The sequence below is a fragment of the Nicotiana attenuata genome, unplaced genomic scaffold (genome assembly GCF_001879085.1).
Source record: "Nicotiana attenuata strain UT unplaced genomic scaffold, NIATTr2, whole genome shotgun sequence".
NCBI classification, from domain to species: Eukaryota; Viridiplantae; Streptophyta; class Magnoliopsida; order Solanales; family Solanaceae; genus Nicotiana; species Nicotiana attenuata.
Window position 1 is genome coordinate 28,508 of NW_017673667.1, and position 25,783 is coordinate 54,290.

Below are 25,783 nucleotides of genomic sequence, written 5' to 3' on the forward strand. Positions count from 1 at the left end.
ACGGTTTAAGCGTACCATAGACTTTGCCCTTCTAGGACTTATTCTAATAGGAGCATTTGCAGTGAGAATATAGTTACTTTCTTTGGGTCAGCAAATGTGTCTGGCATGCTTTGCAATATATTGCAAATGAATTATCTTTTTATGAACTTCAAGTTCATATTATTTTATTCGAGGATCTAGATGTACACACGATAATTCATTCCACGTAACTTTTTCTCAATTGTTTATCTTATCTCCCCCTCACGTTAGAAAAACTAATTTGCTTCCTCAACTTTGAAAGCCCATCTTTGTGCGTTATGGTGTTAATAAAAATATACATCGCACATCAATAATATTGAGATGAAATTATTTGGTTCCTGACCTTGAAGCCACTTGTGAGGGGAAAATGTAATATACTTTGGTATATGACGTGTATCAAACTGACATAGATAACTTTGTTCTCATAAGCAATAGTTTAGCTATTGAGTAGAGGCACTCAATAAATTCTTTTGCTAAATCAATTGTAATGTAAACCAACTTATCAAGATGGATTGTCTTGAATAGAAAATCTAAAATTATGCTCTAAATTAAATTATTGAGCAAGTTACCTCGCAAACACCATGTTGCGGGTTAATAATAATCGCACATGTAACCATCTCATAGATGCATTTTATTTGATACTTCCAGCATTCATGGGATTCAATCCCAATTTTAGTTGGTATATTAAATAATGAGAACATGCAACATAAGAGAATTCGTAAAGAACTTTCTAGTTCTTTAATATTTACCCATGTAAATTCTCTTTTGTTTTTGCACATCATACTCAAATTAACATGGCTAAACCAATTATTCCAACTGGATAAATTATCAATACTGATAAAGTTCAGATTTACACCATGACGTGTGCAATTATCAATAAACTCCAAGTTTATTATGACATGTGTTTTTATATCAATAAACTTCTACTTTATTGTGGCATTCTTTTGTTTGTGTAGTACAAACTGGAGATAAAACGGGTAGCTTTTCACATACATATTATCCCGCTACAAGTTGTAGTAAGAAGATATTATATCTTTCCTTTATTTATAGTCTCAGTATAACTAACCGCTTTCGCGAATGAATAAGTTTCTTTGCGACTTACTACGACGCAATAAATTGACATGATAATCATTTGTATTCCTCCAAAATAGTAATAATTGGCTCTTCAGAGCTCTCAATTAATTTTATACTACCACATATTACTATGGTCATGGTCGGAATTTTATACAAGATTTGTTCCTTGCATTACTGTTGTCTTTTGATAATCATAATGCCAAAATATTTTGGCGTACAATAAGTACATGACCAATGACCATTTATGCCATAATAACTGATATTATTTTCTTATTTCCTCTCAAACCTCCTTCCAGAGGTAAGTGTAGTATATTCACTACCACTAACACGTTTTATTCTTTCAAGAATAAATATGTATTCATAAATACATGTTGTCACACTCACACCATGAATGGACCATAATCATCTATATGTGCTTCACAAAATTTCATGTTAAATCGATGACAAATATTACTTTCACATAGTGAAGGATTATTTTGAGAATCCTTATTATTCTCATTAATACAACGATGACGATTATAATTTCGTCTATTGCCACATCCACATCTATTGATACCTTCACGGTAATAATTTTGTCTTCTTTCAGACTTTTTACATATTGCTACCACATTCTCTTAAGGGAATGAGAATGAAGCAAATTCAATGGGACGAGTTTTCAGTTCTTGCGCCCACAATCATACATGAACTAGTATCTATTCATACAATGCTTGACACTGAATTTCCATTAAAGCATTTAAGATTTGGTGTGGAATTATCTTCCTTGTAATCATACTTGCTTATCTAAAATGGTTTAGCAATTGACTGAAAGAATCTAGCAGATGACATGTTAACTAAGCACCATTTGGCATGGCTAACATGAGAAGAAGATAGATATCAAGGGCTCTCTTTAGGGTGGCACTTGCGAGCATCATAGAAGAAAAAAACAAAGGTCAAATAAACGAAGGAAAAGAATAGCGTGAATGCAATATATTGCCATTTGGTGCCAAAATAAGTTGTCAAAAGTGGAATATATGACTCGGATAGCCAAAAAACAAACCAAACACTTCATCCTATTCAACAATTACACAATCAATTTATGCTCATGTCAGCTTCACAAAGTTATATACTGTTACGCCGAATGCAGATCTTGAAAATCTTCTAGATTGTGAGCTAATATCATAATCTCAAGAAGATTTAGCTAGCAGAGGCTCGTCAGCAACTCCTTTTCCTTTTAAAGGTAGGATGTACGACTCCGTTGCATGATTGTAGTTTATCAATCCTTGCCATACAATCCTTCATCCTATTTAATGCAACGGGTATAGCGGAAGCACTCTCCAAATTCTTCTTTTTAAGGAGCTGTATTTTCTCAGCTTCTTTCCGCTCCTCTCCAGCTAACATCGCAATATCAGTTGGTCCTCCAACATCTGTAAAGAGACCGGGATAACAATTACAAACAAAACAAAGAGTTACTGAAAATAATCAGTGAGCTTTAGACAATCTTTAGACTGTCATATTAAAACTTTATACAGAAAAGGTGATGCTCCTAATAATGTCAATATTAAACCCTAATGAGAAGATTTGACTAGGGTGCATTTAGCACTCATCACACTATGTGTATATTTCAAGCCTTGTAATTCTCAATCATAGGATGGACATGACCATACAAACTGGAAATAATACTATAATACTACCCCTCGCGCCCAATAACTTTTTCTGTGAGTGGTCGAGAAATGTAACAATTTATTTGGGACAGTAGGTGGAACCAGACTGTTTCATTTTTGTCCTAAATCATTTTTTTTATAAGGTAAATCATTATTGCCACAGTAAATGCCGTTTTTGATGTTTTTCATTAGTCTCAAAAAGTTACCGGTTACATAGGTTTTTCTAGTTGGCTTTGAACAATCAATAATACCATTATGAACATGGAAGAACTTGCTATGTGAAAGATCAAAGAAGTGAACAACCTAAGAGAGATATCGAGCAACCATTCATTATTCCTAAAGGTGCAGAGTCCACAGGGCTTTGGTTCACAATATGTGGGTTAATGGCATGTCACGTCGAACCCTGCCATGGATAAAAACCTGATATTTAAGTGGATAAGTATAGAGGGGCTGAGCCATTCAAGATCGAGTTTTGAACCGTGTAAGTAGCTCGCCCTCGGGGATTCCTCAGTTATCCAAAAAACAGTGGGATGATCATGGTACCATCTGCACAATGATTCAACAGTTGAGAACAACAGATGGCAAGTTTCAAAACAATGATGTTAATCCAAGATTCCTCGCCAACTATATTTTCCTCCAATCCAGTGTGGCTAATTCATACAGTGATTTACTACATTCCTGAAGATCAAAGCGTTTAACCAACCCACGTTTCCAGGTTAACTATTCTTATAATGGGTACATGCTAACTGAAGAGTTTAACTATAAGAGAGCTTTTCATTTAAAAAGAAGTATAAGGAGACAATTTTGTATACAAACAGAGCCATCTGATCCTCTTTCAAAATCATTCATGATGCCATTCTCCCCAATGCGCTTTGAAATTTTTTGGACGAGAGGTTTTGGCTTTCACCATAAACATAGAACTTGAAGAAAACGTGTTGCTCAATTAATTTGGTATTGCATGTATAGATCATTTTGTTCCATTACCCCTTATTTTTCACCTGGTTTCCTAGGATTCCACAAGATTATAGGTCTTTCGAGACATGTGACTTCACGTCCACCTCGTCTGCTTTTAATACCTTCACTCATCATAATTCCACAAATATTATATTCCATCGAATTTACATCTAATCAAACACCACAAAATGACTTGAAGTCAGAAAAATGGTGTTCTTAGCTATTACTATCAAACAACTCTGCTACAATCCCAAACTGATTAGGGTTCATGCCGCTCTTTCCAGCTTAATAAATCAACCAAAATTTGGGCCTCTATTCACCTGCTTTTATTCTACACCAACATTGTGCCAGAAAAAGCAGAATGAGCTTATAAATTACAATATATATTCAACAATTTCACCTCCAGATAAAGAACAGTTGAGTATCACAATTTTACTACTAGTAGTTCTAGAACGTTACTGAGCAAAATATATATAATTAAAACATTATGCATCTGTAATTTCACAATAAATGAGAAAACCAAGAAACGTACCAGAGCTGCAGGGATCACTAGAGGACCCAGGTTGAAATACGGATCCGTTGTCAAAACGGGTCCCCAACACGGGTCTTTGAGCCGCAAAAATGGAAGAGAGATCACTTTCAAGCTGAGCAAGAATTCTGCCCCGGTACTCCGCTATTCTCTCAGCCTTTTGCTTAACTTCTTCCTCCAGTAACTCTACTTCTTCCTCTAGTAATTCTACTTCTTCCACCAGTATTCCTGCTTCTTCCAGTTCGGTTATGTCATCATTTTGCTCCACAGTTTGCTGCTGAGCTTGACCCAACATTGTAGAGCGGGGATTGGTCGAGTTTGAAATGAATTTTGAGGACCCCTCTTTAATTGGTACTCCTTCTCCTTCCCTTTCAATTTCTGTAACTTGATTGGTTACACAAATGTAACAAAAACTTTTCAATCTTAGATTAACATTCCAAAAAAACTTTTGGAATCTTGTGTATCATTAAAGATAAAATGAAAGTATTATAAAAATAATTATTTTTTAAAACACATCAAAACTATAAGTAAGACACACAAATTAACCGAGATAATATAACTATTTTTAGTTTTTGCAATTATAGTCCTAACGCATTTCAAAATTTTAACCGAAATGGTCCCTAAGTATGAATAGAAGTTCTACTTCACCCTTCCTCAATGTCAAATTAATTGAGATGACTTTTGCTCTCGGTTATAATTGGGACTAAATAAGCTTCCACCGTTTGCAAAACAGCTCATCTATGGCCTTATTCATGGATGAAGCTTTATTTTGTTCAACTTAATTCCTATTTTTGTTGATTAGCCTTTGGGACTGGCACGTGTCCCCTAAGTGGCAAATTTAGTTCACCTTTTTAAAGTGGTGAAAAGGGAGAGGTACACGGTTATTGAACAATTAGTTTGGATAACAATAAGATTAGCTAATCCATGTGTCACACCATTTTCAAATTTCACAATTATCAGATTGCCATTCAATTTTCGTGACTTTTCGGCCTAATTGAATCAAACCAGGTGGTAAAACAGATGCCAAAGATTCAACCACAGTTGAGTACCCTTTAGCTATAGTTAGTTCATCTCCAGGAAAATTACAATACTGACTTTCTCCATTGAAATCTAAAGTACCCAAATCACCAACTGATGAATAATGCCTATGTATATTCTCAAACATAGCAAAAACACCTTCTTCAAGTGATTTTCTACTCCATTTATCAAACACTTCAACATTTTCTTGATCTTTCTTTAAATTCCAATAATATTCAAGACCTTTCCTAAGAAAAGAACCAATACTTAGATTTTTAATACTACCATTTTCAAGATTTAAACTTTCAAGAATTTCTTTACATGCCTCATCTTACTGGATTTTAAAGTGTTGACAAGGGAGAGGTACACGGGTATTGAACGATTAGTTTGGATAACAATAAGATTAGCTAATCCTTGTGTCACACCTCTTTTCCGAAGAAAAAGAGTTTTTCCTATTAAAGTGATATTATTTGAAATGAGATTATTTATTTTAATTAGAGTCGCCACTTGGAATAATTATTAAGGTGTCCCAAGTCACCGGTGTCGCACCTCATTTTTTCTGAGGGGATAGGGAGTTTTTTTAATTAAAGTGACATTAATCGAAATGGGATTATTTATTTAATTTCAGAATCGCCACTTGGAATAATTTATGGTGTCCCAAGTCACCGGTTTATTTTAAATCTCAAATCGAGGAAATTTGGCTCTTATTTATGGTCCGCAAACACAGAAGACCGGGTAAGTACTTCTGTTAACACGGGAGAAGGTGTGAAGCACTCCCGAGTTCTGTGATTTTAGCATGGTCGCTCAACTATTAAAATTGGCCTAATTATCTTGTTTAATACATATTTAAAACCTATTGTGCATGGCCGCTTTTATACCGCTTTCAATTATTTATGGAATTCATTTGAACATATCGCGATGTCGCGCACGCGTTTTGTTTTTGTAAATATTGCGAATAGAGTCACGTGAATCGCACTCGCGATCTACAACATGTTTATTTTTATTATTATTTGAAGTTATGGTCGAATGACGTGAAACGAACACTCGAATTGGGTTTTACGTATCATGACTATGTCACGGGAACCGTACCCATAGTTACGATGATTTATTATATGTTCATTAATGATTATTTCCTAAGGTTTGAGACTGTGCATGGGTCCAGTCCTAATTGTCATAAGAGGAAAGACATCCGGGCCTTTTATTCAGGCCCGAGCAACATCCAAATGAGTTCTGTTGGGTCATTTATTTAGAATGGCCCAAACGAATTGGCCTGGCCTCCGTTATGACAAGGATTTTTCAACATCCCATTTGTAATTTGAACTCAACACTCGTACAATGATTTTAAGAGTAAAATCCAGTAGGATCCATACACAACTAAATTCAACTGTGCATAAAAATTGTGCTAACCTTTCTTCAAAAACACAATTAAACATGATTCGTAAAGCAAATATCACATAGATCTTTATACGCCGTGTCCAGATTGTGCTTTTTTAGGATCAGAATTAGCTTTAAAGTGATTAAATTCAACTAATCTAGCATTCATAGGTCTGTCATTATCACAACCAAGCAAACTAACATACGGATTCAAACCAACAGGAAATTGCATAACTTTCGTTCCATTTACCCAAATACTACAAGCTTAGGAATATATGTATACCTGTTTGAAGCAAAAACAAAAAGCAAACTGGACCGAAAGCCAAATAAATGGGAGATGCTTCGAATTGGAGCCCAACTTCAGCGAAAATCAGCAACTTAGACTTCGAACAACAGCAGAAGAAATGGAGCAAAATAAAGGTCTGAGTTCAGCCACTAAACGGCCAATTAAACAGCAGAAATCAACACACAGCTTCAACTTCGAATTCAAAAACTTCTTGGGAGCCCAGAAAACTACTAAAACAGCTTAGCAGAAATCAGAATGAATTCTTCAAACCCCTTTTTTTCTTTTCTTCAGATCCGGAATTTTTAATTCAAATCCATCCCCTTTCTCTAAGTTTCTAAATGTGTGAGTTAGTGTGTATGAGAGAGGGATATTCGTGTTTGGATGGGAGTGAAGTGAGAAAGAGCAGTGTAGAGCTGTTTAGAAAAGAGAAAGAGAAGACTGCGGTTTTTGGAAGGGGAGGTCTGTCCGACTCTTTTGGAGGAGGGAGTGTTTTAGACTTTTAGTAGGCAGAAAAGAGGGACGGCGACGTTTTGGAGCTGAACGGCATTTGAGACCTGGAGCCAGGCGGGTCGGGCATTTGGACGAAACTGGGGCGGGTGTTTGGTTAAAGATTGGGCCTCAATCCTTGGCCCAGTTCGTTTGAAGCCTTGGCAAACCTAGCTCTTTTCTTTCTTTTCAATATCAGATTTTGGCAAACTCTAGCCATTCTAAACTCAAACTTTAATTGAATCTAATTTTTATATGGCTAGCCTATTTATTTATTTTACTTAATGACGGACTAATGCAACTATTTAATTAACTAACTTAAGAATGCAAATTTTTTTGATTTTTAGTTATTTAAAAGATGCATTTAACAATGTAATTAAATCGTAAAATGCAATTTAAAATCTAACAGCCTATGAAATTAAGGTTTGAACATTTTTTTTATGATATTTATGATTTTGAAATAACTCTAAATATGCATGAACAACTCTAAACTATTTTGGAATATTTTTAGCAGTATTTTGCATTAGGTCAAAAATTAGGTGCTCACAACCGGTTTATTTTAAAATTCCAAATCAAGAAAAATTGACTCTGTTTAAAGTTTGTGAAATACAAAAGACCGGGTAAGGAATTATACTAACCCGGAAGAAAGTGTTAGGCATTCTCAGATTCCGTGGTTTTAGCACGATCGCTTTATGACCATACCTGGCTTTATTATTTGTTAATTAAGTCTTTTAGAACCTATATGCGTTTTCACCTTTTACCGCTTTTACTTACTTAATTATGGAGTTTATGGAATTAATCTTTAAAACAAATCACGTGTATGTATTCGCTTTTGTTTGGTATGTCAAAATTATATCACACGGACGTGTACACAACTAATAACACTTTATTATTATTAAGACTAGTGAATTCAATCGCGTTTCGCGCGATTTTATAAAGCTTCAACAGTCTATAAAAAATAAGAAAGCAATAACGAATTCATTATTATCCCTCTTTTATATGAGGAAAAAAATACTTGTAAATTAAAATATATTTGGAATAAACTCGTAAATTTGGTTTATTTTTCTGCATTACACTTTTATGTAATGTATAGTTAATTAAATGTATACTAATGAAGCTTATTTAAGTTTTATCTATTAAGAAAGTTCAAGGAGTGTTAATAAAAATCTTAAAAAATTAAAATTACTAATGACAAAAAAAAAAATTAAGAGTTGTAAATTGAGAAGGTAAAAGAAGTGTAGTTATTAGAAAGACCACTTTCTATTTGCCCACGCCGCGCAAATTTGGAACTTCTTCTGAATTTTGTAATACATTATCCTGCCATTTAAAACACTATTTTATGAGATATATTTTTCATGGAGTAACTACAACATTACATTAGAGATTAACACATAATTTAAGAAAGAAATTAGTAAATATTAACGTTACATTTAAATTGAAAACCCGAAATAGTTAAAATCCTAAAAGCAAAAAATAATTGTTGTACGACTTTACCCATTGTACAAAACAGAACTTTTAAAATCATAAAAGTATTAGTTAATACATTAGACTTTAAAGATGATAAGGAACCAAAATATAATTCATTTAAATCCTAACTATAAAAGAATATAATTACCATTTAATCTACATTTTTTTTAAAATTTACCTCACACTATTATTAAGGCAAAACTTCGTATCCTTCTAAATTGTAGTAGGTTTGGACCCACTCTAAAATAGTTATTACATATTTACAATCTATAGCACAAATAAAAATCTTAACCACTTCAGATTATCATACAAACTTACTTGACCTACTGGCAGCCTTCTCAGATTTTATTGTCTCAAACTCATTTTAGTCATATGATAATAATTTTTTTTATACTCAATCAAAATATTCACAAAGCTTACCATATAAAAAGAACTAACGATTCAAACCATTCTCAGTAAATGATTTCCTCGTTTGGTGGGGTTGTTGTTCTTTATTTTTCTAAGAAAGTCACTACCAATCTTGTTCTCCTCATAATTCTTCTTTTCTTCTCCTTATTTGATTTTGCTTCTTCTGCTTGTTTTTCTAAAAACAAATATTTAAGTATTATGAACCAAATGGAAACAAACTAAAATGTTGGAGAAACAGTTCAGAAAGTGTTGGAGACGTATGATTGTAAAAGAGTTATGAGTATTAGAAAATAAGTAAATTAAGACCAAAAAAAACTAAGGTAAATTGAAGAACATATATAGTCGTGAACCCAAAATTAAAAGTAGAAAATATCTTTGTGCATTTACCTTAGCTTGTTCAAAAACAAAGAAAGAATATTAAAAGTTTATCCATTTTTGGGTGGCGTTCTTCTTCTGCACTCTATAGGCTTTGACATAGAGCAAAAAGAAGGCATAATAAGTAGGTAGAATAAAGTTATTACAGGAGTACGCCGCTCCAGTTCCTTCGTAAATGTTTCAAGAACTTCCTTAGATCTTGCTTTGTCCCTCTCCATTGTCATCAGAAACTATGATCTTGGTGTATATATATAACCGCACACATCAGTTTAGAAAATTATTTATTAGTGATATGAACAATAACTTTTTACCATTATAATTTTAGGGCGGAGACCGGAGAGGACTTAATTAGGATTTGGAATAGAAATACAATATGAGATTAGAAAAAGAAGCGGAAAAGATACAAATGTAATTAAGAGATTATGAAACTGTTTTTGCTAATTATATTGTAAGCAAACCAACGTTCGGTTAGTAGTGACGTTTGGGTTTTCAAACATTAAGAGGTGTTATTGTTTTTCACCAAGAGGCGTTACGGAATGAGAGGAATAAATGCCAAAAGATCGTGGAAAAGGATATGTGTAATTCCTTGTTAGTTTTTAAAAATAGCACAAAATAAATGGGAATATAAGTAGAAACAGTAGGGAAAACTCCAAAAATTTGAGAAAATAGATAATTGTGATTCTTGGCCAAAGAGAGGTGGCACATCACCTTCTTTATATATATATATATATATATATATATATATATATATATATATATATATAGGCAAGACATAAAATTTTTACCACTTCACGTGATTATAATTTTACAAACTCTATTAGAGTCATAATCATTATTTATTGTCTTTTCTTTTACTTGTATTTAAAATCAAATTATAGAATGTCAAGAATTTAAAAGAGCAAACTAAAGTAAAATACTTACCTTAAATTCAAAATTTAATCATGAAGGATTCATGGAACAACTGACAATCATTATGTTCAATCCCAAAACTTCTACTCAATTGGATAGAGTCTCGCATTGATAAGGTGTTATAAAATAATAAAAGAAAAAGAAAGTATTGCAGAGAATAGTAGAGAGAGGGAATTCTTATTGATTTGGATGAATTACAATGGAATAGAACCGCTATATTTATAGAAAAAAAATTACTTAGCCACCAACTAATAAACCCTAAAATCTAAATATAGACATTCACCATAAATATAATTTTATTTATAATACTAAAAAATTAATAACGCCTTTTGACCTTTATAACAAAGCCTAGAAATGAAGCAATAGTTGGAAATATTAGAAATTTCGTGTATATTACTGGAAAAGTGACCAGGTACAATGTAACAATATTACTGCGGTGTGGAGATTGGAACTCAGCGTGTGCTTCATCTTGATTCTCGTCAAATTTTCAACTATTTCTGACTCACAAAATAAGCAACATTTTTCTCTTGGTAATTACTACTCCTAGTACTATTAAATCCTTTGCCCCAAAACATCTGTCTTCATTCGCCACCTACCCCAATTAGTCAACTATAACCGCCACCGCGTACCTACTGTCTTCTCCGCCGGCAGCGACGATGGCATCCGATGGGTTCCGGCCGTTGGACGAGAAATCATTAGTGGAGTACATAAAAGCTACTCCTGCTTTGGTTTCAATATTAGGCAAGGAGTTCGATAAACTTGAAATTAAGGAAGTGGGTGATGGAAATCTCAACTTTGTTTATATTGTTGTTGCTCCCTCTGGTTCGTTTGTCATCAAACAGGTGGCGTTCATCTCATTTTGTCCCTGTTCCTTCTCTGCTATAATTATTCTTAATTTTAGTCAATTCGTAGTCAACGGGCTAGGGAGTATTTTTTATTCCCGAAGTGAACTTAGCGATTCCCCGTATTTATTTGTCTCACTTTTTTTTTTCTGCAATCAAGTTATTCTGTTCTTCAAATTGCCGTTTAATAGAAACGATTCTGACAGTTTACTACTATACTCTTTGGATTTGAGTGATCTATACTGATAGAATAAGTGCATTAGCAGTGTAAATTAACCTGTTGTTACACATTATGTGCCCACTTTTTTGGGTTAATTCTTTCCGCATCTTTGTTGGCTTTTAAGTGACTTGAAATAGTACTAATATTTAAGGTGACAGTGCAATCATTGATTATCATGTTTATGTTTCTTATGGTGATGGCGTATGCAGGCTCTTCCTTATATTCGATGCATTGGAGAGTCGTGGCCAATGACAAAAGAACGCGCTTACTTTGAATCCACTGCGCTAAAAGAGCATGGGCGTCTGTGTCCCGAGCATGTACCTGAGGTTTACCATTTTGACAGGACCATGTGTGTGATCGGGATGCGCTACCTTGAACCTCCTCATATTATATTGAGGAAGGGATTGATTGCTGGGGTCGAGTATCCATTGCTCGCAGAAAACATTTCGGACTATATGGCGAAGACTCTTTTCTTCACCTCCCTGCTTTATCTTAAGACAACTGATCACAAACGTGCAGGTGCACCATATTAATCTCAATGGGACTGCATATAGTTGTAGATGTACATATACACTTTCCGCATCTGTGTTTCTGCATTAGGCTTTGTGAATGTTCATGGAAGTTTCTTGTTTATCCGGACAGGGTTCAGTTGTGTGAATACACATAATTGGTTCTTCTATAAAATATACTTCTTACAATGGTTAGGCTACATTACTGAAGGTTAAGCATATTACTGAAAGTTATAAAAACTTATGGTAAGAATTGTAGATATTGGTTGTACGACATGTGGTCTGGTTTCTTCTGTACCTTTGGGGGCAATTATTAGAAATCAGATTTTGACAAGGAGAGCTTTTACATTTTTAAAAACAAAGCTCATCAGGTGAATTACAGTTTATCTATTTCTGATGTAAATGTGCAGTGACAAGCTCTACGTCAGCAAGCTTTTCGTCACTGTCATTTATAGCCATGATGCCAATTCAAAATCTGGATCCTTTAACTCATTAGTACATCTTAACTTGCTCACCTCATCCCCCTTGTTAGTAAAAGGGCAACATCGGTGTGCCATTGCTACACTTGTTGTCGTCAATAAATCTTGCTTTTCTGGTGCATTCTGACTGATAGTTTGTCATTGTTGCTGTCCCTGTCTTTTAGTGAGGCAGTACTTTTATTGAGGACGAATATAGTTACTCAAAAGATTAGAAACCACTTCATGACTTCAAATTTGAAAGTTGGTCGAGCTATCTTTTTTTTTTCTTTTTTTCTTTTTTTCACAATGGTGGTGCCTGGGTCAGCTTGAGCGCACCTCAACTAGCAAGTGTCTACAATTCTGCAAGTTCAAGTGTATGGACTTTTTTACTGTTACAGTCTTGATCTTCAAGTTCAATAATGTCGGATAAGAAAAGTTGAAGAAAAGGGGAAAAAGGGAAAAATAGCTGAGATTCTGAATCAATGACTTCGGAATTGGAATTACAATTATTTATACAGGCTCAACTAACCACCCAACTGCCACTAACAACCGTAACTAATTTCTGGAATTCAATTAGTAACTGCCAAGGTAAAAGTGTAATATTTATAACTACAATCCCTCTCTTTTATTTTAGAACAGCCACACATCCTTTTCATTTCAAACGCATTACAACACCTCAAGCCTCACATATGCTCACTCATAGCATTTACTCTCTGTTTGACACCTGTCTTTCTGCTGAGAAAGTGAGGCTGACCTGACACGAGAAGAAAAAAAAAGAAGAAGGATTAGAGATGAATCATAGTTGTATGTTTCCGGGTCTTCAATTCTTGAGACTTGGCAAGTCTCTTTAGGGTGTTATACAAGTATTTTGGTTGATAACAACAACTACAATAACAACAAACCCAGTGTAACCCTACAAGTGGTGTTTGGGGAGGGTAGTGTGTACACAGGCCTTACCCCCACCTTGAAGGTAGCGACGCTGTTTTTTCGTTAGACTATACAACTATTTTGGTTGATATTTTTGTAATTCTGATATTTGAAAGTTAAAGATTTAAAACAGCAACCAAATTCACCAGGCTAAATCAATTTTGAGCCGTTCTTGAGCACGTCCCTTGTAGTTCGCATAACTCATTGAATTTTCTAGTTATAAATTAAATATGGGACAAGTGCATCCTTTTCAAAAAAGGTACTGGAGAATTACATATGCTTTTCCTCAGATTTTGACATGCGACACATTCTACGCCCGTGGTTTTATATTTATGTGCAAACCTCCATTCTTTTATACTTTTTTTGTAACAAAACTAAGTTGTAACACACCTGGAATAATTGGCCTCTGATATGCTAATTTTATTCTTCTTCCATCTCGAGGAACAAATTTAGCGATAATTGTAATCATTTCATGCATACATTTGGTCTTTTTCATATCATTCAAATTCTTTTAGTAAAATCCTTACACAAAAATGGGTTAAGACAGCCAAAAAAAAAAAAAAATGACAAGGCACAAAATAAATAGGAATAAATATCTTCTCTCCTCTCTTTCGAGCTTATCTTTTCCTTTGTTTTATTGTATAATGTCTTTACCCTGTAATTTTAACTTTTTATTTTTCCTTATATTTGTAACGTTGGAGAAATTATTTGAAAAAGTTGAATGAATAAGTTTATGTACCCAATCCTTGATATAAGCAGAACAATGTAATATTTGTAACTTAAGGAAAGGTTGTGTTACAGGAAGAAATGTCATGGGAGGTTGTGCAATTCTCTCTTTAAATTAAAGAAATCTCTAAATTGTTTTTCCATTCTAAAAGGAATGAAGAAAAGAGAATTAGTCTTTTAATTCTTTTTCTTTCTGTTCTCCTATTTATTTCTGTCTTCTAGCTTGTGATGGGTGACTTCCGTTAAGAAAATTTTGGCTGAAAGGCATACATTGACGGTGGGACTGCTGTTTCTGGTCTATGGTGTGAGTTGTAACTTGAGTCATAGCTTATTTAATAAAATTTAAAGTTGTAGACTAGCATGTAATGTCAAAAATTAGCACAAAGTTCCTGTGCGTGTGTTAAATTTTTGAAGCTGGGTTAGGCCGGGTAGCAGGGGAGGCAACTTTATTTTTCTTTTTTCATCTTGCAACATCTTTATTATGAATTGGAGATCTTTCTTTGCATGTCGCTTATAAAAAAATCTTTCTCTGCATGTGTAGATACTTATTCTAACTAGTTGTAGTTTCTGTTTCGTCTCTTTTTCATTATCTGCGTGTCTGTTTCTTTCTGATTTACGTTTCTCTTGATCTTTTCTTTCGTACCATTTTTTCTTCAACAAATTGAACCATACACTAATCTTCAGCCTTCATCAGGGATTTTCGTCTTATAAGGGTGTACCTGTATGAATCGGCATCTGTTAGCACATTCCCAGGACCAATTAATTATTATGGATTGAAACTATTCACTTTTGGTTTTGATGGCCACTGGCAAGCTATATCATGGCCATGACAGTTGTTTCTGTTTGGTTTTGACCTCTATTCATTTTTTCAGTTGCTGAATTTTGTGGAAACGTCGAGTTGTGTCGGCTCACTGAGCAGGTTGTCTTCTCGGATCCCTACAAAGTGTCACAATATAATCGCTGTACATCTCCTTATCTAGATGCCGATGCAGAGGCAGTTCGCAACGATAATGGTTTGAAGATTGAAGTTGCTGAGCTTAAATCCAAGTACGTTTGTGATTCTAGAAGATGTTGCTATATAGTTCATCTAATTGATATGCTTGACTTTTATCTGTATTTGTTTGCTTTAGCTTGAAAACCACGACAATCTTTATGTAATACTTTGCAGGTTTTGTGAGAGAGCCCAAGCTCTAATACATGGCGATCTCCATACTGGTTCTTTGATGGTCACTCACGATTCAACCCAAGTAATTGATCCGGAATTTGCTTTCTATGGGCCAATGGGTTTTGATATTGGAGCATTTATTGGAAATCTAATTCTGGCGTACTTTTCCCAAGATGGTCATGCGGATCAGGCCAATGACCGCAAGGTATATCTACTGCAACATTTGCCTTTCTATGCTATGTTTCTTTTACTATGATCTCATTGTTTCATAGTAAAGGTCATTGTCCCTCTTTTGATTCTTTCTCCTTGTGCATGATATTCTGGTCCTTAACGTCTGTGATCGCTATTCTGGAATTATAGTTGTTTATGGCTTGCACCTGCTCAGATATATGTCCTATTGCCAGATTTATTCATCTGGAGAAGTTGAGGCATGTCGTTAGGCTGCTTTTTTTTCTTTCTTCCAAAGACATGATTTTAAATCTAAATATTCATCTAAAGATTTCAATGAGTTTATAAATTTCTTCACAAGCTGATAACTGTTTGCAATATGTAATATTTTCAAATGTTAAAGCTCGGTTTCTTGACTTTTAAATTCTTTAATTTTCTTCAAAAAAAAAATTTCCATGAGATGAAAGATCCTTATATGACCTTCATATGCTGACGAATGCATCTTTCTCTGTAATGATTGAGGATAAAAAGGGAATATCTGCATAGAAGTTTTTCCGATAGAGAACAGGTTTTGTTGTGGACTTTTTCTCAGTGGTTCTGAACAAAAGTTAACAGGTTACGCCTTACAGAGGAGGTCTTAAATAGAGGGATGGACAACACTGACATTGTTTTTGGCACTTACTGTTAAACTCGTTTGTTTTCAGTCATATAAAGTTTGGATTCTGAAGACAATAACAGAGACTTGGAACCTCTTTCACAAAAAGTTTCTTGCACTCTGGGATGAGCACAAGGATGGTCCTGGTGAGGCATATCTTCCTGAAATATACAACAATACAGAGCTTCGACAGCTGGTGAAGCAGAAATACATGAAAGAACTCTTTGAGGACACCCTTGGATTTGGTGCTGCTAAAATGATAAGGTGATTGGTCAATTCTTATTTCTAATCTTCGTTCTATGCATGTTCTCTCTCTCTCTCTCTCTCTCTCTCTCTCTCTCTCTCTCTCTCTCTCTCTCTCTCTTCTGTTTTTCTTTTAATTTAACAACCCCTTACAAAATTACATTCCTGCCAAGCAACTAAGCCTTGTTCCAAAATTTAAGAGCAATGGTCTTGTTAATCCCAAGAAAGTTCTGAAGTTTTGGTGCATGTGATTGAAATTCTTATTTTCTTAATAATACACAGGCGAATAGTTGGGGTAGCTCATGTAGAAGATTTCGAATCAATCAAGGATGCTGCCAAACGAGCTGATTGTGAACGACTAGCGCTTAACTGTGCAAAGAAGCTTCTGAAGGAAAGACGAAACTTCAAGAGCATTGATGAAGTTGTTTCCACAATTGAGCAAGGTCATTTGCAATAATGTCTAGGTAAAATAGACGATGTAACATGTTAGCCATTTTGACTAAGCGTTTTGGAGTCTATTAAGATGCATATTAATCAGAAATAATCCCCTGTTATTTAGTGCAATTGCATGTCGGTTGGCAATGGTTAGCATACTGGACAATTGTACTATGTCGGGTCTGTTTTTTCAGTTCTGTTAGGGGTTAAAGTATCTTGGTAAAAATTGGTGAGTTTTTCTTTGATTCAGTAGTCATTCTATTACGGAGGAACTTTATCATTTCCAGTTTACTTCTGCACCAACTTCATATTTTTCACATTCTGTTTTCTTTAGTTGATCTTGATAGTTGCCTATAGGATTTAACAGATTATACTGCAGTCTTGTTGTGTATTTATCTGAAATTACTTCAAAATCAAATGGTTCCGATGGACGATTACCACATTAATTACTGGTTTCTTTTCCACGGACTTTTGGTCCTATTGAGAATGCTAAATTTCTAATTACTAGGTACTAGGTTAAGGAATTGTGATAAAAACTACATACGATTAGTATAATATAACGAGAATTTTTTTTATTTTCAACAATAAATCTGAGTTATATATAACATTTAGATGCAAATCTGTGCTATTTGGTGTCCTATTTCGTTTGTGTGTGATCGTCAAGTTTTGTTTGATACACGGGATCGGATTGTCAATTAGAATACAGCAACAACATCAACCCAGTAATAATTCCACTAGTGGGGTCTGGAAGGGTAGAGTGTACGCAAACCTTTACCCCTATCCCCCTATCCCGAGGGATAGAGAGACTGTTTCGGGAGACCCTCGACTCAGAGATTAGAGTGAGAGGGTTAAAATTTTATTGGTCTGGTGTCCTCTTTGGTATGCCTCCTAAACCGCCAAATTGACCAAAACCCCTCCATTGTGACACAATTTTAGTTTCTTGGTCTTTTAAGATTGAATAGGGATATTTTGGTAGTGAAACAACTAAAGCTAGTTTTTCTTTTCCCTTCAAAATTTTAAATCTTTAATTTTTACGTTATTAAAAAGCCAAAAGCTTGACCTAGTTGTGGGTACAAATGTGATTTTCCACAACATTTTGACCCCTTAACACAATTAAAGTATGATTCTTTTACGTCTTACAGTTATGTTATGCTATAAAAGTAAAATCAAAATTAAGCATAAGAGACAAGACGAACTTATTCCATTTCGAGAAAGCCAACTCCGAAATTATTAGTTGGAACTTTTACATTCCTATACCACATAGGAAACCTTTTTACCCTACATGTTTAAGGTTTGAGTAAATTACACTTAGTATACCAAATTACCAATCCTATACCATACTTAATTAAGGGTCTAATTAATGGGCTGTTTTTACTCCTTAATTAAAGGTATCCATATCTAATTAATGGGCAGTTTTTACTCCTTAATTAAAGGTATCCATATATCTCAGGTTTCTCTCTCCTTACCCCTCACCCCCTCACCCACGTTTTTACCCATACCCCACATTCTTTCTTGTTCTTCATCCACGATTGCAAGATCAATCAACGAAAGATGTCCTTGAGATGCATTAGCCAGCGAAATCTCATTATATTTGAATGTCGTGCCAATTTCCTCTGCAACAATTGTGGCATGTGATCTGATTTTTTGAAAGTCTACATGAAATCAAAAGTTGCAACAAACGTTTTAATACGCCACGAATTAGCAAAACAATGAAAACAGATACACTTTAGTAGTTTTTTTTTGGGTACCAAACAAAATTCCCTCTTCTGGAAAAGTCAAAAATGAGAAATTTATTGGTAAAGAGACTAATATGAAAAGCTGCAGACAACTTCTCCAAACGACTTAGAAATACTGACTGTTGAAGCCCTCACCTAGATTTACTGTTTGTCGTGTATTTGTAGTGTAATTGCAGTGTAATTGTAGTGTAATTGTAGATTTAGTGTAATATATGATCTGTTGAAGCCCTCACCTAGATTTACTGTTTGTAGTGTAATTGTAGTTAGTTTGTAGTTTATGTAGAACATTCCAAGATTAATTGTAGTCTAAAATGTAGATATAATGTAGACATGATTGTGGATGATGTGTTTCCTGTTTGCCCTGTAACTGTAGGTAAATTGTAGTTATTCTTATATTAGGTACTTAAACTGTAGGTAATTTGTACATTCACTGTAGGTAAACTGTAGGTAAGTTTGTTTGAATTGTAGAACTGGTTTTATACATAATTGTAGAGTTTTTGTAGTTAATAGTAGTTATAATGTAGGATTCATGTACCGCTTCACACCATCTATCACAGTATGAATATGATCTGTTGAAGCCCTCACCTAGAATTACATAACAAACAGCAATAAAAATATTTACAATCATAAAATAGTTTATCTACAATTTATCTACAACGTATCTACAATTATATCTATAAATTACCTACAATCTACAAATTAACTATAATTTGTCTACAAATTATATACAATCTACTATTTGATTTCACGATGTATTTGATTTCTACAATTTTTTCTGTAGTATCAATTGATACTTGTTCTGCAATTGTAGAAATCAGGATACTGTAGCTTGCATTCTCATCTACCACATGGCATTAACTTCAAAATCTCTAAATCTGCCATAATTATCCCAATCCCCATTAAATTGTAGCATGATTGCGGTTTTGGACATGATTTGTTGTTGATGTTGATTTTTTTTGGATTTCTAGATTGAAAGAAGAAAAGATGAAGAAGAGATATATCTGATCGATAATTTGATAGAAGCAACGACGAAGAACAGATTTTTTTCAACTTTGAGTTGTTGAAACTCGAAAATTTTGAAATCTACAATTTGAATTCAGCTCGTCAAAACTCTTAGTAGTTGAATCTGTTCTTATTTTTAGGAGCTGTTCGTTCTTTTTTTTTTTCTTCAGAATTTGAATTGTAGTTCTGGAGAAAAAAACGCAGATGAGAAATCTCCTTTCCCTTTTTAAAAATTGAATTTAATGTAGAATCAATTATCACTAAGATTCTCTCCTTAATTTTAGCGCGTTTTTTAGGGAATATTCTGCTCCTTTAATGCCTAATAGTCGAATGGTACAAATTTTGTAGGTAAAATGTGGACTGGGCGGGTAATATACAAAATATGCATATTTTTGGTAACTAGTATCTATGAACGTGCGTTGCACGTTAATAATGGCACGTGATGATTTAAATATTTATTTATATAAAAGAACAATAAAATTTTATTAATCTGAGAAATTTTATGTATAATAATACAACAATCATCGAAATGCCAAAAAATATAATTACATTAGCATAATACATGAATTTAAAATAAAACTTACACAAATGATCAATTTTGTCATGTTAGTTAGATAATTATATATTATAGTTTAAAACTATCTAATGTAATGGTATCTTAACGAACACTTTTTTTGAACAATATTTTTTTGTGTATGTTTCCTCCTAATGCATTGGTTGCTCTGCCTTAACCAGAACTCTTGCTGTCGATCTTAATATCCCGCTTGAAAGTACAACATACAGTTGTTCATGCAAGAAAATATATTGTGTTAAATATAGTCCAATATTTAGGATGTTTGTCCTTTTACTTTATTTATTATATTTGTAAAACATAAACATACTAAAAATTATTTTCACACAAATTCAAAAGGATATTCCTTAATTTCGGAAGACTAAAGTTTAATTCACAGATAAGAATATACTTAGAAACACATTAACCAGTATCATAATTTTTGTCAAAACTTCTATATACCATCTGTGTACTATTGCATAAGCTATTCGTCGTATCTAAGTCTTTCAGTAGCATGATGGACATATTTTTCTTCAAAGTTAACCTATATACAATGGAAAATCAATTTTAACTTAGTCTATTATATATATGGTGATACTAACATACATAAGAAATAAGAAACTTGACAACAAACATGTATGGTAGAAGGCCATTTGGTATTAAAGTATTTAAGTATTCTTCTTGGTAATAATTATTGTTATCATTTTCTGCTGAGTCAAAAACTGAAAAATATTTTTTTTTACAATAAAATTTGGCAATCAACCCTTTATTTAGTTGATCAACATATTCATTTGTGCTAGATAAGATATCTTTTTAATTCTATCATGTGATTTGCACAGATTGCATTTTAATCTAATGATAGAAACATTTCTCTTATTAAATGCACTACCATTACCATTGGGATTGATAATCAAGTTTTTAGGAAGAACCAAATCATCTTTTATTGGATGCTCTTCTTTGTTTTCGACATAAAGCAAGTAGATATTGAATATTAGATCTGTTCTTACTTTATATTTCTTGTAAGTTGAATCTTTTTCGTACGGGCCAGAAGTAAAACTTTGGCAAGCTAGCTTTTACAGTCTATGCTTTTATCGATTTTGGAACTACTGATAATACTTGACAGAAATCACCTCTCAAACTATTAATTTTCACCAAATGGTTCATTAATATTCAATATATATATATATAGAACTCCAGGCAATTATTTCGATCGTCTGACACTTAGCCATAAGTGCTTCATCCCATATTATCAATTTTGCTTTCCTTATAAATTTAGCACCATTGCTCTGCTTATATTTGTGATGGTTAGTTAAGTTGTTTGAAGATGTATATCAAATCCAAAGTAGATGGCCTCGCAATAAAATCATCGTTGGTACACCACTTGCTATTATTGCTAAGAGTGTCATGCCTCTTAATATGATGTTTGCAAGTAATGCATGACATAGAAATATTACTTCGATTCCGCCGGAGGCATCTACAAAGAATAATCCCGTTATACCTGAGTCGACTCTTTATAATATAGTCTTGAAAGTTTGTTCTTGTTTAGGATGTAGCTTTGATTGTGCTTCCTCAGACAATTGTGTAGCATTTTGATTCTTAATAATATACTAACATTTTTACTTTGTGTTGTAACGCTTTTTTTATGGAATATATTCATGTACCCTAAGATTTTTTTAAACTTGAATAAGAATTTTACTCATATAATAAATTTTAAAAAAAATTGAAATGGATTCTCTTGCTAAATAATTAATTAACAGACTTAGTTATTTGGTTTGAATATAAAAAATAACTTATTATACGTTGATTTAGGTCTTAATATTAGTTCATATCTTGTTTTGAACATTTAATCGTAATTATAATTTTATCCACCATAAATTTTATTTCAAAGAGTAAAAGATTGATATGACATTTCACTTTTAGATCTTTATGTTTGTAATGTTAGGAATCCTATTAGTATAATTACTTTCCGGCTGTCTAATTCATTTAAAATTGAACAAGTAAATATTTTTAGTCATGTAATCCCATTACTTTTAGAATATATTTCTTAAGAATTCCTATTACTAATTTAATTTGAAAATATATTATAATATCCTATTACTAATTAAATTTGAGAATGTATTTATATTGTCCAAATTCATTTAGAAAAAGAATAGCCTATATTATTATACAAACATAAATACAATATTAATATACCAATTAGAAACATAAATTGATTTAATTCCTCTGTACTATCTTCTCTCCCTTGAAAGTGAATAGTACGGCTAATACTCTAGATATTTTATTTCTTAAAATTAAATTAGACATTATTAAAACTTTTTAATTAAATTCCCGTGTCTTACATTCTCTCATTTGTCCGCTCATACTATTGCTCCTAATAATGAACGATTCAAATGCTACTTAAACTAAAAGATGGAAAAGTTAATTTGGAATCATAAACCAATTAGAATAGAATTCCGAGACACGTTGTTTTTCCTAAGTCAACTAATCTCAAAAGAAAAAGGAAAATAACAATATTACTATTATATCCAATAATATAGTTATATTTTAAGGCTATTTTGGTCTTCCAACATCGTATTCATGCTTTTATAATAATTTAGATAGATAGATAAACTTTCATATATGGTATAGGAAGGAAAAAATCCCCTTTTAGTTTACATGCAAATATTGGCATCCAAAATTACCAAACATAAGGATCTTTTATAGACATCTAACAAAACGATAGAAGAGGAAATAATAAGATAAATACATGGCTGTGGCTTCATAATTATTGAACATTACCAATAGAGCGTCTTCGTATAGCTATAGTATTTTGAAGGTGTTTGGATTGACTTATTTTAAGTGCTTATTGGCTTTTAAGCACTTTTTTAGTTTGTGTGGTGTTTGGCATAGATAAAAAGTGCTTAAAAGCACTTACTTTTAGGCATAAAAAGTACTCCCTCCGGTCCAAAATAAGTGATTTTTTAACTGTTTTCATACAGATTAAAAAATCCACCTTTTAACATTAATTAGCTATGAAATTGACCATATTAACCTTTACTATCTCTTCACATAAACACTCCTAACACATACTCCAACACTATTTACTCCAAGGGCAATGTAGGAAAAAAAATAATTAATTCATTCTTGAAATCTGAAAGTCACTTATTTTGGACCACAAAAAAAAGGCAAAAAATCACTTATTTTGGACCGGAGGGAGTACAAAAATAAGCCAAAAGCCAAAAGTTGGGTATTACCAACTTATGACTTTTGGTTTTTAGCTTAAAAGCTACTTTTTATAGAGCAAATTATGTTATATACCCATAAAAGACAAAATATTTATGCGTATCTACCCATGTTCATTTCTATTACATTTTATACCTATGCGGCACATTTATTTTACCCGCTCTACCCATTCTTATCTTTGCCATTGCTTAGCATGAAATTTCATATTGCCAGATTCATATGCACCTTTGTTTATCTTTTAAATGCACCACATTTCCTAATGTGTTTTATATCTTATCATAATAATACTAATTAAAAATAATATAATATAATATTTATTGAATAATATATAAAGTTATTAAAATATATGAACTTGGAGGCACAAAAATATATTATTATGAAGATNTATATATATATATATATATATATATATATATATATATATATATATATATATATATATATATATATATATAGAGTATGCTATATGATGTAACGGTATACTCTTACAATTAGATCCTTTTAGAATTTTTAATTTTTTTTTACAGCTGATATTATTTCATTTTAATAATTGAATTAATTTTTTTTAACTCTTTGCATATAATTGTATACCCTGTTGGTATAACTATATACTATACTGGTATCATATGTTAGTTAATATTTTTTTGGTTGTATTAACTAAATTTAATTGGTACACAATTTGATTTTTCTTTCGTAATAATATAAAAAAAAGAATAATAAAAAATAATGAAAACAGTAAATAAAATTAGATTATGAAGAGAAAAAGAATATAAAAAATAGAAGTTAAATGAAATTAGAAAAGAAAAAAAAGAAAACAATAAGAAGAAAACGAGAAAAAAAAGGAGAAAAGAAAAAAAAAGAAAAAAGAAAAGAAAAGAAGCATAGAAATAAAAAAGAATAAAGAAAAAATTCCCCACAAAACCTACTATGGGTAGGAAATGTAATTAGTTTATGGGTAGGAAAACAAATGGGTAGACAAGGGTAAATAGTTTTGTTTTTGTGGGTAACTGTGTGAAAACCCCTTTTTATAAGCCAATCCAAACGCCCTCTTTATAACATGCGCATGGATCTGAAAAACCTGATAATTGTTTTGGATATTACACATATATTGAACTCTTATTTTATTTGATAAACATGCAAGGTACATATATATTGCATTATAAATTAGTCACATGAGTAAGATAACGACTTGTTGTTAGCCCCTTGTACTTATTCTTATTATAGTATTATTTATTCAACAAAGGTTAACTATCTCAGACAACGTTACACTATGCACGAAATTTAGCTTTGTAATCCCTCCAAAGTTGATCAACCGTCTTCCCCAACAAGTCAACAAAGAACTGATTACTATAGCCATTTCTCATCTTTTTGTTAAGTTGTGCCACAAACCCATTTCTCAAGCTGTTGCAGTAATCAAGAAATCGAGCAGTCACGTCGTAGCCCTGATCCCATCGATCGCCCTGCCCTGGTTTCACCCAGTGACTAGGTGCAAAACCAGCTTTGAGCCTCACATAATCAGCAATACCTTCAATTAATCCACCGGGAGCCTGACCGTTCCCGTTCCATTGCCAAATGTGGGTGCTCTCGTGGTACAATACTCCGGTCATCTCTCTCTTGACATTACCAGAGTAACTCTGAATATACCTGCAAAACACAAATTTAAAGGCATCACTTAATATACGCATATATGTGTATTTTTGAGTTTGAGATGTGCGCGCACCCTCTGCTTATTTACTGAATCAATTTATTGCATACCTGGCACTAACATGAATCTCATTGTTGCTAGCGTAAGCTACTCCGCCCATGTCATCGACGAACATACTTACCTTTCGAACGTTTTTGCGGTCAGCCGGAGAGTTCTGTTGGAAGATTTTCCATATGAAAGAAGTGGAAGCTGCGAGTGTTTGTTTGCTATATTGGGCACCGATATCTCGGTTGAAACGGGCACCGCCGGGGGTGTTTGCAGCCGTGTTGGTAACGGCGTAATCTACTGCATGGATTTCACGGGTGAATATTGCAAGGATAATTAGTAGAGAAGCAAGAAAGGAAATCATGTTAGCCATGTTTTAATTTGCTCCAAGATAGTAGTGATATGGTATGTAAGAAGACAATCTCTTATATATATATAGTTTTTCCATATACTTTGAAATAGTGATGCTGGACTAAGTCAGTTGAGTTTCCCAACCCCCCCCCNNNNACCCACTATAGAAATGATTCTGGACATCACATTCCCCACGTTGATGGGGTACCCTGCCATGATAGAAGCCACCAGCACAGCCCGGGAAAGAGGAAGGGTGTTGTCATGTGTTGTGGGGTCCAACCTGCTACATACAAAGGTCTCCCATCCCCGTGCCTCAAAGTTTAAGGTCCGTCTCAAGATCTTGACTC

The 25,783-nt window shown here is 33.2% G+C and overlaps 3 protein-coding genes across 4 annotated transcripts; 1 reads left to right on the top strand and 2 right to left on the bottom strand.

Annotated features, from left to right (window-relative positions):
- Positions 1-2,035: 2,035 nt before the first annotated feature.
- On the bottom strand, positions 2,036-7,380 carry LOC109216993. Of its 2 annotated transcripts, none has more exons than XM_019381218.1 (3): positions 6,890-7,380; positions 4,219-4,593; positions 2,036-2,495 (listed from the first exon to the last, which is right to left on the bottom strand). In XM_019381218.1, the coding sequence occupies exons 2-3, from the start codon at positions 4,508-4,510 to the stop codon at positions 2,284-2,286; spliced, it is 504 nt and encodes a 167-aa protein (XP_019236763.1). In that variant the 5' UTR covers positions 4,511-4,593; positions 6,890-7,380; the 3' UTR covers positions 2,036-2,283. The 2 variants fall into 2 exon arrangements, with proteins under 2 accessions (XP_019236763.1, XP_019236762.1); XM_019381217.1 differs by having other exon boundaries at positions 4,219-4,599.
- Positions 7,381-10,921: 3,541 nt separating this feature from the next.
- LOC109216992 (methylthioribose kinase) lies at positions 10,922-17,202 on the top strand. Its single transcript, XM_019381216.1, has 6 exons — positions 10,922-11,379; positions 11,809-12,118; positions 15,092-15,266; positions 15,388-15,589; positions 16,257-16,471; positions 16,733-17,202. The coding sequence occupies exons 1-6, from the start codon at positions 11,194-11,196 to the stop codon at positions 16,905-16,907; spliced, it is 1,263 nt and encodes a 420-aa protein (XP_019236761.1). The 5' UTR covers positions 10,922-11,193; the 3' UTR covers positions 16,908-17,202.
- A 7,297-nt stretch (positions 17,203-24,499) lies between these two features.
- Positions 24,500-25,488, bottom strand: LOC109216991. Its single transcript, XM_019381215.1, has 2 exons — positions 25,151-25,488; positions 24,500-25,039 (listed from the first exon to the last, which is right to left on the bottom strand). Exons 1-2 carry the CDS (start codon positions 25,456-25,458, stop codon positions 24,664-24,666), a joined length of 684 nt encoding a protein of 227 aa, XP_019236760.1. The 5' UTR covers positions 25,459-25,488; the 3' UTR covers positions 24,500-24,663.
- Positions 25,489-25,783: the final 295 nt, after the last annotated feature.

What these genes read in the sequence shown, in the direction of transcription:
- LOC109216993 (XM_019381218.1), bottom strand. Translation starts at nt 4,510, where the DNA reads ATGTTGGGTCAAGCTCAGCAGCAAACTGTGGAGCAAAATGATGACATA. An exon ending in TAGTGATCCCTGCAGCTCTG is followed by an intron (nt 2,496 to 4,218) that starts GTACGTTTCTTG and finishes GTCTCTTTACAG; the next exon opens with ATGTTGGAGGACCAACTGAT.
- LOC109216992 (XM_019381216.1), top strand. Translation starts at nt 11,194, where the DNA reads ATGGCATCCGATGGGTTCCGGCCGTTGGACGAGAAATCATTAGTGGAG. An exon ending in AACTGATCACAAACGTGCAG is followed by an intron (nt 12,119 to 15,091) that starts GTGCACCATATT and finishes TCATTTTTTCAG; the next exon opens with TTGCTGAATTTTGTGGAAAC. An exon ending in GTTGCTGAGCTTAAATCCAA is followed by an intron (nt 15,267 to 15,387) that starts GTACGTTTGTGA and finishes AATACTTTGCAG; the next exon opens with GTTTTGTGAGAGAGCCCAAG.
- LOC109216991 (XM_019381215.1), bottom strand. Translation starts at nt 25,458, where the DNA reads ATGGCTAACATGATTTCCTTTCTTGCTTCTCTACTAATTATCCTTGCA. An exon ending in GAGATTCATGTTAGTGCCAG is followed by an intron (nt 25,040 to 25,150) that starts GTATGCAATAAA and finishes TGTGTTTTGCAG; the next exon opens with GTATATTCAGAGTTACTCTG.